Below are 13,462 nucleotides of genomic sequence, written 5' to 3' on the forward strand. Positions count from 1 at the left end.
CACATCTATTCTTTATGTGTATCTGTTATCTATTATATAAACTGTTAGATATGTAAACATACGATGTTCACTGCAGCATTACTTATAACTACAAAGCTCTGAAAACAAACTAAATGTCCATCGATATACTTTGGAATCCTTCAAAGCACTTAAAAAAGATGATAAAAATTATAAACAGTCACATGCAAAGAGGTCCGTACTGTTGAATGAAAAACAAAAGCCACGTGTAGTGGCACATGCCTGTAATCCCAACACTTTGGGAAGCTGAGGTGGGAGGATCTTTCGAGCCTAGGAGTTCGAGACCAGCCTAGGCAAAATAATGAGACCTCGCCCCTACAAAAAATAAAAAGAAGCAGGGCATGGTGGTGCATTCCTGTAGCCCCAGCAACTCGGAAGGCTGAGGTGAGAGGACTGCTTGCACCCAGGATGTTGAGGCTGCAGTGAGCCATGATTGTGCCACTGCATTCCAGCCTGGGTGACAGAGTGAGACCTTTTCTCAAAGCAAACAAACAGCCCGGGTGCAGTGGCTCATGCCTGTAATCTTAGCACTTTGGGAGGCTGAGGTGGGTAGATCACCTGAGGTCAGGAATTCAAGACCAGCCTGGCCAACATGGTGAAATCCCATCTCTACTAAAAATACAAAAATTAGTTGGGCATGGTGGCAGTGCCTGTAATCTTAGTTACTTGGGAGGCTGAGGCAAGAGAATCACTTGAACTGAGGAGGCGGAGGTTGCAATGAGCCGAGATCATGCCACTGCACTCCAGCCTAGGTGACAGAGTGAGACTCCATCTCAAAAACAAACAAACATGAACACAGAGCCAAACAGAATATGGGTAAGAGGTTACTTCTGGGGAGGGAAGTGGAATTTGGAAGAGTGAAGTAAAGGGGAGGCTTCTGTTTATTTTGTTAAATGTTTTATCAAAAAATATAAATATATTACTTGCATATTTTAAAGAAAATTTTAAGATAACCTAGCTCAATGGTTTTTAAATGATTGTACCTGATGAGACAGATAAAGTGTCAAGTAGCTCAGAGATAAGATGACCTGATAAAAACAGATCTAATGGAAGCTTAAGGTGCTATCTCTGCAAACAAGTCTAAATGACATCCTTTATTTTGCTGTACATGGTTCACATAACTTTACTAGTCACAATTTTAAATTACTATTAAATAAAGTTTGTAGCAATATCTAAAGCAAAGCATGAAAAGATAAGAAAATATTTCTTCTAAATAAATTTGTCATAGGCACATAGACCAATGGAATAGAATAGAGAACCCAGAAATAAACTCAAATGCTTACAGCCAACTGATCTTCAACAAAGCAAACAAAAACATAGTGGGGAAAGGACACCCTTTTCAACAAATGGTGCTGGGATAATTGGCTAGCCACATGTACGAGAATGATACTGGATCCTCATCTCTCACCTTATACAAAAATCAGCTTAAGTTGGATTAACAACTTAAACCTAAAACCTGAAACTATAAAACTTCTAGAAGATAACATTGGAAAAACCCTTCTTGACACTGGCTTAGGCAAGCATTTCATGATCAAAAACCCAAAAGCAATTGCAATAAAAACAAAGACAAATAGCTGGGACCTAATTAAACTAAAGAGCTTTTGCACAGCAAAAGGAACAGTCAGTAGAGTAAACAGACAACCCACAGAGTGGGAGACAATCTTAACAATCTATGTATCTGACAATGGACTAATATCCAGAATCTACAACCAAGTCAAACAAATTAGTAAGAAAAAAACAATCCCACCAAAAAGTGGGCTAAGGACATGAATAGACAATTCTCAAAAGAAGATATACAAATGGCCAACATATGAAAAAATGCTCATCATCACTAAAGATTAGGGAAATGCAAATCAAAACCACAATGTGAGACCCCCTTACTCCTGCAAGAATGGCCATAATCAAAGAATCAAAAACAGTAGATGTTGGCATGGATGCGGTGATCAGGAAACACTTCTACACTACTGGTGGGAATGTAAACTAGTACAGCCACTATGGAGAACAGTGTGGAGATTCCTTAAAGAGCTAAAAGTAGAACTACCATTTGATCCAGCAATCCCACTACTGGGTATCTACTCAGAGGAAAAGAAGTCATATTCGAAATAGATACTTGCACACGCATGTTTATAGCAGCACAATTCACAATTGCAAAATCGTGGAACCGACCCAAATGCCCATCAATCAACAAGTGGATAAAGAAACTGTGGGCCGGGTGCGGTGGCTCACGCCTGTAATCCCAGCACTTTGGGAGGCTGAGGCGGGCAGATCACGAGGTCAGGAGATTGAGACCACGGTGAAATCCCATCTCTACTAAAAATACACACAGACACACACACAAAATTAGCCAGGCGCAGTGGCAGGTGCCTGTAGTCCCAGCTACTGGGGAGGCTGAGGCCGAAGAATGGTGTGAACCCAGGAGGTGGAGCTTGCAGTGAGCCAAGATCGCGCCACTGCACTCCAGCCTGAGCGACAGAGCGAGACTCTGTCTCAAAATAAATAAATAAATAAATAAATAAAAAATAAAAGAAACCGTGGTATGTATGTATGTGTGTGTATGTATATATATATTATGAAGTCAGTACCCTTGAAGGCAAACAAGTGAAAACTTTCCACATTGTTCCCACCCAGCAACTGTAACAGTCAGAAACAAAAATATAATGAAACTCAACTACTGAAACTTGATTTTCTATAGTAAGACAGTAAACTTAATTATCTAATAACAGAGCCAATCACTGGGTGTTTGCTTTACCAAGGAATACTTTTTCTTAGTAACTAAGATGAAAAGTCTTACTTATTTCATTTGCTGATATGTATGGTCCATTGTACCGAGCAGATGAAAAGCAAGAACTGGCGTATGCATCAAGTAATTTCCCCTTGGTTGTGGCTCCTTGGCATAAGGAGATTTCACTCACCCACACACAGCCTTGGACATGCATGGCCTTGCAGTTGACTTCTTAGTACTGCTACCTCTTATAAGATTTTGAAATAATGCTGTCAACCCTGCCTCATTATTTCGTATCCACAACATGGGAAGAGCAGAATTTGTGTAGGCCACTAGACTATCATAGAGCATAATGTAAATGTATTTTTTTTTCTTTTTAGTTGAGACAGAATCTTGTTCTGTCACCCAGGCTGGAGTGCAGTGGCGCGGTCATAGCTCACCGCAGCCTCCATCTCCCAGGCTCAAGTGCTCCTCCCGCCTCAGCCTCCTGAGTAGCTGGGACACAGGTGCACGCTGCAAAGCCCAGCTAATTATTTTTTGATTTTGAGTGGACATCAAGTCTCACTATGTTGCCCAGGCTGGTCTCAAACTTCTGGCCTCATGTGATGACCCTGCCTTGGCCTCCCAAAGTGCTGGGATTACAGTTGTGAGCCACCATGCCCAGCCTTACTATGTTTTTCTGACATTCAATGAGGGTTGGCATTGAACTCAGGTACTATGATTTCAAATTTAAACATATTTACTGTAAATCTGTGTGTGTGTGTGTACAAATTATATGTACGTGTATATATAAATTGTATATATGTATGAAACTCCGTCTCTACTAAAATATACATATTTTGTATATGTTATACATGTAGAAAATGTCATTTGCAGCTCACAGGCCACTTTGGAGGCATCTTGGCTACCTGCCCATGACTGCCCAAACTGCATGTGCTTTCTGCCAAGTAGAGCATCATTTTGAAATACTTGATATGAAAGTTTTGACTGGATTTCACCCATGCATGTGTGTGACTAACAAAGACTACAACGGTTCTGACGAGTCCAACCACACCTGGGTGTCAGCTCCTACTGGATTCCCTGTGGAACTGAGACTCAATTTAAATCTAGATTTATCAAGCTAGAGGAATCCTTAGAGAAAATTGGATCTAAACCCTCATTTTACAAAGGCAGATATGGGGATGCAAGGAGTTAAGTCATGTGTCACTGGTCACCCAGGCTGGTGATGAAGCAATGGAAACAATGAGAGATTTGTTATCTTTTGGCCTGTTTGTATGTCGCAGTACATACTGAAAAGGATAGTGTTTGTAAACGAGAAGGGATATATGGACTTGGTGAAAAATTCATTACATTTTCTTTACATGAATTATGAAATATTTAAGTAATGAACAGAAGATAAAGCATCAGGGGAGATATTACACATAAAAAATGCAAAACTATAGACTTTTTTTTTTCTTTTCTCTTTTTTGGACAGAGTTTGTTGCCCAGGCTGGAGTGCAGTGGCATGGTCTCGGCTCACTGCAACCTCCGCCTCCTGGGTTCAAGCAATTCTCGGGCCTCAGCCTCCTGAGTAGCTGGGATTACAGATGCCTGGCACCTTGCCCAGCTGATTTTTTGTATTTTAGTAGAGACAGGGTTTCACCATGTTACCCAAGCTTGTCTTGAACTCTTGAGCTCAGGCAATCCACCCGTCTCTGTCTCCCAAAGTGCTAGGATTATAGGCATGAGCCACAGAGCCTGGCCATTTTCTTAACATGTTTTTATAACCTGTTTTCTATTTGAAATCGTTATACACAATTCTTGGCCAAGACTTTACGAACTCCTCAAATTTTTGAAAAATCATTAAGGATCAATTTGTATGCCTAATTGAGTGATGCATTTAAAGCAGTGTTGTACAAGCATTCAAGGATTTACAGAAATTGGAATTATATTTGAAAACTAATTTTTTTTTTTAACTTTCATTGATACATGTACTACTAAATTATTTTGGGAAGAGTTTTGAATTCAATCAAAATTGCCGTATCGGCCAAGCGCGGTGGCTCATGCCTGTAACCCCAGCACTTTGGAAGGCTGAGGCGGGCGACTGACTCCCTTGAAGTCAGGAGTTCGAGATCAGCCTGGCCAACACAGTGAAACTCCATCTCTACTAAAAATACAAAATTTAGCTGGGCGTGGTGGTGGGTGCCTGTAATCCCAGCTACTCTGGAGGATGAAGCAGAATTGCTTGAACCTGGGAGGTGGAGGCTGCAGTGAGGCGAGATGGCGCCACTGGATCACTCCAGCCTGGGCAACAGAGCATGACTCTGTCTCAAAAAAAAAAAAAAAAAAAAAAAAAAAAAAAATTCCAATCAAGTATTTTAAAATAACGATGCCCTATTTTGCAGAAAGCACTGCAATTGTTACAACAGTCATAGGCAGCCAGCTGAGATGCCTCCAAATTGGCCTGTCAGCTACAAATGGACACAGGAATCAGATACATGTGAAGTAAATGTTTGGGCTGCTGTCTGGAGCTGAATCCACCAGGAGCCCGCAGTGCCTCTGCGCCTCCCTCCCACCTCTGCAGCGGGGCTGTGTGCTGGGCTCTGCGCACCTGGAACATAAACTCCAGTTGTGCCACAGGCCGCTCGCCTGTGAGATCTGCAGGCCAGGTGCTATTGCTCAACCTTGCAATGGGAGCAACAAGTTCCAGGTGTTATTGCTGCCACTGAGGACCGGGACGACCAAGCCAAGTTTGGGTCTTGGTGAAAAACAATCGGGAGGGCCCCCAATGAGGTCTGAATGGTTAGGTTTCTTTATGTGGATTTTGTATTTGACAGAGGCAAAACCTAGTTGGCTCAGGTCTCTTCTGGTCCACAGGGCCAGTGATTTTTACTAACTTTCTCCATACCTCGCATGCCCCACACCTCCCTTCCCAGCCTGTGAGACCACAGACGGGTGCAGTCTATCCCGCTGTGTCTATATTAGTCCGTTTTCGCACTGCTAAGTTATAAAGGAAAGAGGTTTAATTGACTCACAGTTCTGCATGGCTGGGGAGGCCTCAGGAAACTGACAATTGTGGCAGAAGGCAAGAGGGCAGCAGACGACGCCTTCACAAAGCAGGAGAGAAGCAAGTCGGAGAATGAGGAAGCGCCACACTTTAAAACCATCAGCTCTCGTGAGAGCTCACTCACCATCAGGAGAACAGCATGGGGGAAACCACCCTCATGCTCCAATCAACTCCACCTGGTCCCTCCCTTGACAAATCGAGACGCGATTTGGGTGAGGACACAGGGCCAAACCATATCACTGTCCCAGTCTGCCCTTCAAGGAGCCCCAGAGGAAGCCGGGGCTGTGGGAGGCAGCCTGGGGGCTGGCATGCCTAGACCCTGCCCAGCTGCCCCAAGGCTGAGGCACTGTGAAGGGCCTGAGATTTTACCCTGCTTGCAAGCTAATGACCAAGCCTGCCACAGCTTCCTGGATGCTGGCAGACTCCTGGGTCAAAGGCAAAGGACTGTATTACTCTGGGAATGCCATTTGCCACCCCCCCCAAGTCCCCCAAGGAGGTGATGTGTGACAACCCAATTTATGATGTATCATCTGTATCACAGCTGAGGAACCCCAAGCTCAGGAAACCCCTCGAGTTATAAGACGGGCTGCTTGTCCAATCAACTCATCCAACCTTTGCCCTGCAGGTAGACGATGATCTTTATTACCGTAGTCAGGAAACAAATCTGTCCTCTGCCTAGACAAGCATCCTTGAAGATGTCCAGAACCGCCACAGAGAACTGCCCAACACACACCAGTCTAGTATCCCCTGTGCCACCTGGCTGGGAAACCCACTTTATCAACACAAGAGGGAGGGAGTGCCCTAGGGAAAAAGAGAGGACTGATTTTCATGTGAGCTGAGCAACCTCCACAAGGTATGAAGGTTGAGGAGCCCAGCCACACTTCCCCAGGCTTGTAGACGGGGCCAGCATGCAGCTCAGTGTGGTCTGGAGCCTGCTGTCCACATCTGTTATATGTGATGCTAAGCTGGCAAGTATTTTATAAATTGTCACCAACAAACAAAAACTATCCCTCACTTTGTGAGACTAACTTAAATAATGACTGTGTGAGGTTTTATAGTGACTTTTTATAAATTTTCTAACTGTTCATATTTTTCACGTACTCCTGGGTCACAGCCACAGAAAGACTGAGGAGCTCTTAACGCGTTGCCCACAAGCTGAGCACGATTCAGACTCAGGGTAGTCAAAAACAAGTGACCAGTCAGCTCCTAACACCAAAGGGTTTCTGATCCCTATGGGAACACTAAGAATTGACACAGAACAAGTAAAAGGCAGTGACACAGTGGTGTCCAGGCTCAGCACGGTAGCCTGGTCCATGACAGCAGAAGTGTGGGTCTCACAGGACAGAGCTGTTTCTCAATCCTACTTGTAAGTTTAAGAATTCAGGTGTCATAAGAGCACAGGAGTTGGACAGACCTGGCTGAAACCCTGGTTCTAAGCCCTTCTGTTAATGCAACTTTCAGCAAGTTACCCTTTGTTCCGTGGTTGGCAAGTGTGATTACAAGTGATACCGGGGTTTGCTGAGGAGGTAATCTAGGTCAAGCGTGTTATCAATCACGAGGCCTGGTACATAAATGGATAAGCAGGAGCTCTAATTAAGATGATTGACTGAGGAGCTCGATGTGTGAAGGAATACAGGTAGGATTCAGCCTTCCATTCAAAATCAAACTCCTGAAAACTTTGCAGGGAAATTAGATACAGCCCATGGTTTGGATCCAACCTGGACCTTATTCTTGTACAGTATTTCTAAAAATAGAGTCTCATTAATGTCCAATGGCTACTAAGTTTTGTCCTCTCAAAATTAAAATAGCACTTGCCATTATCCAGTAGGAATTACAGTCAGCATTTTGGTTAATATCCTCCCAGTCATCTTTTGATATTCTAGATGTGTATCTAGTTATGCATAAGTACATGTATAAAGTGTTATATAAATAGGCTCATCCTGTATATCCTATTTTAAAACTGCTTTACCACTAAACAATTACTTCCTAAAATCTTAATACCTGTTATTTCTTGTAAACTTTGATTTACTCCTGAGAAACCGGTCTGAAACAATTAGCATCTCACCTCTTTATTATCAGGCATATCAAAGGTTATTACATTAACAAAAAAATACATCAAGTTTACCTGACTTCATTTTTATAAGAGGTAGAAAATCTGAGTAAAGTTTTTTTTTTCATTAATTGAATCCTATTTTAATGTAAATCCTCTAATAATTCCTCTTGTTTCACTAAAGTAATCTTGGAATCACTAAAGTTTTGTGGAAGCACCACCTATCTGGGGGAAAAACTGCCTTAAACACCTGCAAATTGGGTTGATAGTATCTGGTTAAGAGGTGGTATTAGTCATCTAAGAGTAAGATTGTGACCGTTTAGTCATATTTAATAACCCACTTACATAACCCTTGTTATTTAATTCAGATACGATGTTCAGCTTGTATTTCTTGATAATAACCCCCCACCTCCAAACCAACACAGATGTACACACCCAATCAGCGTGCATGACTGCTGACTGGCACTCTTTCCAATGACTGTTTATTGAGTGTCAGGAACACAACTGTGATTATACAAAATGAAGTGGACACATGGTCTTGCACAAATGGCATACATTTCACAGTTAATCGTGAAGGTTAGAAAGGTTAACAAGTTCTATTAGTAATTTTCATAAGTAGTTTGATTTCTGAAAAATAAAGTAACATAATTTTAGTAACTACTAAAATTTCTTTAAAACTACCTATCAATCTGAAGAACAAACTAAAAACCTGTTTATTACATGAATGCTACTTATGAGAATTTAAAATATGAGTTCACTTCCTATTTTCCACAAGTCTTTGACTTGTTTATGTACTAAATTCACAGAATCTGGGATGCGGTTTTTTAAGTTAGCAACTTCCTTAGGGTTACTGGGAGGTAGAGTAATTATGAAAAAGGGAACACTTCAATTATTGTATAAAAGACTGCTTTGCATACTGATTACTTCTTGAACCCCAAAAAGTGCTATTTAGAGTCAAAGGCCCATTCTGTGCCCATTAAAAGAAATATACAGGTGAATGTCTGTCTCATCCCTCTAATCATATGTAATAAAATTATATTGCCGTCAATAACAGCAAAGATAATGACATATTAATTTTAACAGTAGTTAGAATCAGAAGGAAAAGGCTGTTATACAGAAAAACATACAAATAGTAAGTAAAAGTGAAAAACTGAAGAATGTGGAGTGTTTACTGTTCCGTTACTCACACAGATGTGCTGGATTCAATACCCACGCTGAATCTCCATTTATTCCACGGAGGTGGAGCTCACCATGGTTCGACTGCCCACCAGATCCCCAAATGTCAAAGTGAAACAAAACTCAATGAATTCTAGATGATTGTTTTACTTCTCCTAAAGAAGTATCTGTAAATAAGAAAAATCAACTGATGGGGGGAAAAAAAAAGTCTGTCAATTGTCAACAGATGGAGGAAGACAAGCTTGTGACTCAAAGAGAACCTGCCCTGAGTCTTAGTCTTTGGAAGGTCAGACAGCTGCAGTGTTCGGTCACATGGAGATGGTGTCTTCATGTCTCAGAGGCCGCATTCTGTAGGCCAGATGTGTGCTCACCACCCTATACAAGGGTCAGGGCAGTCCCGCAGGTAAGTTTCGAATTGACCTTTGGTAACATCTATCAAGGTTGTGAATACGGTCAGCTGAAAGAAAAGTTATTTTTACTTTAAGGACGTTTTCAATTCAGAGATGTTCTGATATATATTAGCATTTCTATACTTGTAGAATTTGCTTTAGAAGTTATTTAATATTAAAAAATATAATTATGTTAATATATGCAAAGCATGTTACATAATGTATATATTTATATTACTATAGTATAATCATATAAAATTAGCTATAGTCTCATCAAATAATTAAAGCAAACAACTTCAACAGGATCACTGTTTCAGGTAATGCATATACACAGGCTCAGGAAAGAATCTCCAACTCCTTATAGGAGCTTATCCCTGACAGCACATTGCTTCATCCCCAATGCTTTAGGACTGCCCTAACCCTCCTTGATGCACAGCTGGCAGTCCTGGGAGGCCTGCCGGTGTCCTATGGAGTAAAAACCGTGGAGCTTTGGCTACCCCTATCCTTAAAGCATTTCCAATACAGCGGGGGAAACTGCAGGCACCCAGATCACAAGGCACACACCCAAACACAAGTCACAAGATTGTGACTTGCTCAAAGATGGTATAGGCAAAACGCAAGTATGGCAGGGCCCGTGAACTGAAGGCAGGCTTCCTGTGAGAGCCAGGATGACCCGGATGCTAAAGGCCAGAGGGATTTGTCCTGGCAGGGTAAAGGTGGCATGTTTACTTTAGGGAGAGCTGTGGAAAAGGACCAAGAAAAGAAGGAACAAATGGGATAATTAGGGGGGCATATTCAGAACGTTCAGGGAATGATTGTTAGCGAGTGGTGGGATGATTAGGAAACTTTTTGTATTTTTTTAAATCTATAGTGTAGGGAAAAGATAAACAGATGTAGTAAAGTTTAAGGGAAACCCTAACCCACCAAGACACAGAGCTCTGTCTGAAAATGGACTTCAGGCTTTGTTTTGTTGACATTTAGGTGTTAGTTATATAGTGTGAGATTTTTAATAGATACCAATAAGAGTAAAATGCTAGACTTAATTCAAATGCTATGTAAATAAAGCTATAAACAATACTCCGACCTATCAAGCCTCAGTGATCAATTTCTTTCTTGTATTCCAAAATACAGTTTTAGCCACACAAAAACATTTTTTAATAAGAAATCAGTCCTAAGCTGAACATAACTTCTGTGCTCAAACTGATCAAAGATAACAGAGAAAGATAAAACGTAGGGCCAAATTTTTTCCCTAAAAGGCAAATATACATATAACATTTAAAATACCTTGTTGAGGACAGGTTTTGTTGACAGGACATCATACATGGTTTCAAATGAGATATTCTAAAACACAAGAAAATAGTTTTGTTCAGTAAGTTAAATACAGAAGCCAACAGCCTTATATACACACATGGGTCACTAGAAACCAAGACATTCTTTAATCAACCTCCCCTCCATCCCCACAGCAGAGTTTCCATGGGAGTCACTGTTAGAAACACAGGTAACAGTTTTAATGGATTACTTTCCTCTCTCTCCTTCCCCTTTTTAAATTCTTGCCTGTTTGTTATTCAACTTCAGAGTGGTATCCAGCATTAGAACCAGAAAGGGAAAGTACAGCACAATTTTGCTCTTTAAGTTAAAAAAAAACAAAACAAAAAATCAGTGGAGAGTGGCTAGAGATACTATGAAAAATAGGAGGTTTATAAATTACTTGAAGGCCAAAGAAAAATGCCAGAACCAAGAGAATCTTTCATAGCAACAGTTTCTTTCTAAAGATGACCCTGCAAAGGTACCTCTTGGGTGGTGCGGTTCAGACACATCTTGACAGGCGTTCTGCGATCATCAAGGAAGAAGGGATGTTTCCAACGGTCATAATTTGTTTGTACCACATACCATCTACCCTGCTTAGCATCGAGTCTAGATACAAAAAGAGAGGTTCCCTCTTAGGCTACATGCCTTAAAACCTGAAGTTTATCAGTGTATGCTTTTGTTTCCACTTCTTTTGCTTTAACAAACCTACTCACTCATATACATCCAATGATTCCTTTCTGTCTCGTGTAATCACACAACCTTCCCCCGACTGGTTGCCTCCCAGGATAAAGTAGGCTGGGGCCAATATCTTGGTCTTGGTCAATAAATTCTTGGCTTCTTCATAACTATACAGAAACATTTAAAAAGAAAGATAAAGCGTTTTATTTTAGTAAATAACTTTATTTTTAAATTTTACTTTAAGTCCTGGGATACATGTGCTAAATGTGCAGGTTTGTTACACAGGTATACATGTGCCATGGTGGTTTGCTGCATCCATCAACCCATCATTTAGGTTTCAAGCTCTACATGCATTAAGTATTTGTCCTAATGCTCTCCCTCCCCTTTCACCCCACTCCCCGACAGGCCCTGGTGTGTGATGTTCCCCTCCCTGTGTTCACATGCTCTCTTTGTTCAGCTCTCACTTATGACTGAGAACATGCAGTGTTTGGTTTTCTGTTCCTGTGTTAGTTTGCTGAGGATGATGGTGGGAAACATTTTTAGATGACTTAGAATGGAAATGTTTAGCTCTGTAGAAACTAAAGGAAAACAAGTATCTAAGGAATGTGTTATTTACTTATTTTTATTTTTAGAGATGGGATCTCACTCTGTTGCCCAGGCTGGTCTCGAACTCCTGGGTGCAAGCGATACTCTTGCCTTCGCCTCCCAAAGTGTTGGGATTACAGGCATGAGCCAACACGGCCAGCCACAATGTGTTTTTTAAAAAAGGATGGTGAGCAATGACACTGGGAAAAGCAATCCCTGACTGTGTATGGTGAACACGGAGATGGGAAGTGGGAATCTTAGGAAGCCCCTCTAATCTGAAGGAGAAACAAAGTGGCCTCAAGAGATCATTTTCCACCCTCACTGTCCATGCCTTTCACTCAACAACAGAACAAAGGGAAATAATATTACAGTATATAGGACTTAGAGAATAGAAAGTAAACCTTCTTGAAAATTAGGACTATTCAAAATTGAAGTGGGTTATCAAAGAACACTGCTAACATTAAATCTTATTCCCTGGGAAGTATTAAAAACAGGATTGATGCCCATTTATTTGGACGCAGTGCTGGCTGAATGAAGGAAAGGCAGTTTTGCTATTGTAAGATTTCTATACCAAGGCAAGATATAACTTACAGGTTAATATGTACTACATTTTGTATTTATTTATTTTGTTTTTTTAAGACAGAGTCTCACTCTGTCACCCAGGGTGAAGTGCAGTGGATTGATCCCAGCTCACTGCAGTCTCTACCTCCTTGGGCTCAGGTGATCCTCCCACCTCAGCCTCCTGAGTAGCTGGGACTACAGGCACGTGTCACCATGCCTGGCTAATTTTTCTATTTTTTATAGAGACAGGGTTTTGCCATGTTGCTCAGACTGGTCTCACACCCCTGGGTGCAAGTCATCTGCCCATCTCAGCCACCCAAAGTGTTAGGATTACAGGCATAAGCCACTGTGCCTGGTCTGTACTACCATTTAAATGAAGATTTTACTGTATGATTGTTCTTTCGTGTGTGGGTGATTTTTTTTCTGTACACCAAAAATATTCACAGGTGCCTTTCATAATGTCAGTATCCCTAGTGCTTTTTAAGTAATTCATTTATTTGCTATAAAACACACAATCTGCACAAAGAAAACATGAATAATTCCACATGAGTGTCAGAGGTTCACCTAAGAAATTCTGCAGTAGTTCCTCAAAGGATTGTTAAGCTGGAGCTTGACAAACATTTTTATTTTTTAATATGAGTAATTTAAAATAAATATTTAATAGTAAAGCAACGAAACACTTTACCTTGTGCTATTTTCCAGAACTGTTCTAGTGAGGAACCCTATCCACATGGCATCTTTCTTTCCCAAAATCCATTCTAGAACACCTGGAAGAGATGAACACAATGTCAGGAACCGGAAGAGGTTACACTATGTAACCAGTCAGGACCCGGAAGAGGCTGGACTAATATAACCAGTCAGGAACCAGAAGAGGTTAGACTTTGTAACCAGTCGGGAACCGGAAGAGGTTGGAATTTGTAACCAGTCAG

The 13,462-nt window shown here is 41.2% G+C and overlaps 1 protein-coding gene across 2 annotated transcripts in view; it reads right to left on the reverse strand.

The window, feature by feature from the left end:
- Positions 1 to 7,839: 7,839 nt before the first annotated feature.
- ASAH1 (N-acylsphingosine amidohydrolase 1) overlaps positions 7,840 to 13,462 on the reverse strand; it is a 28,177-nt gene continuing 22,554 nt past the window's right edge. Inside the window, 5 exon segments of one of the 2 annotated variants that reach the window (NM_001131302.1) lie at positions 7,840 to 9,469; positions 10,686 to 10,742; positions 11,192 to 11,315; positions 11,423 to 11,554; positions 13,219 to 13,300. In NM_001131302.1, the coding sequence (NP_001124774.1) occupies positions 9,380 to 9,469; positions 10,686 to 10,742; positions 11,192 to 11,315; positions 11,423 to 11,554; positions 13,219 to 13,300 (485 nt within the window). In that variant the 3' untranslated portion in view covers positions 7,840 to 9,379. 2 annotated transcript variants of the gene reach the window in all.

The sequence above is a fragment of the Pongo abelii genome, chromosome 7, assembly GCF_028885655.2.
Source record: "Pongo abelii isolate AG06213 chromosome 7, NHGRI_mPonAbe1-v2.0_pri, whole genome shotgun sequence".
In the NCBI taxonomy this organism is placed as follows: Eukaryota; Metazoa; Chordata; class Mammalia; order Primates; family Hominidae; genus Pongo; species Pongo abelii.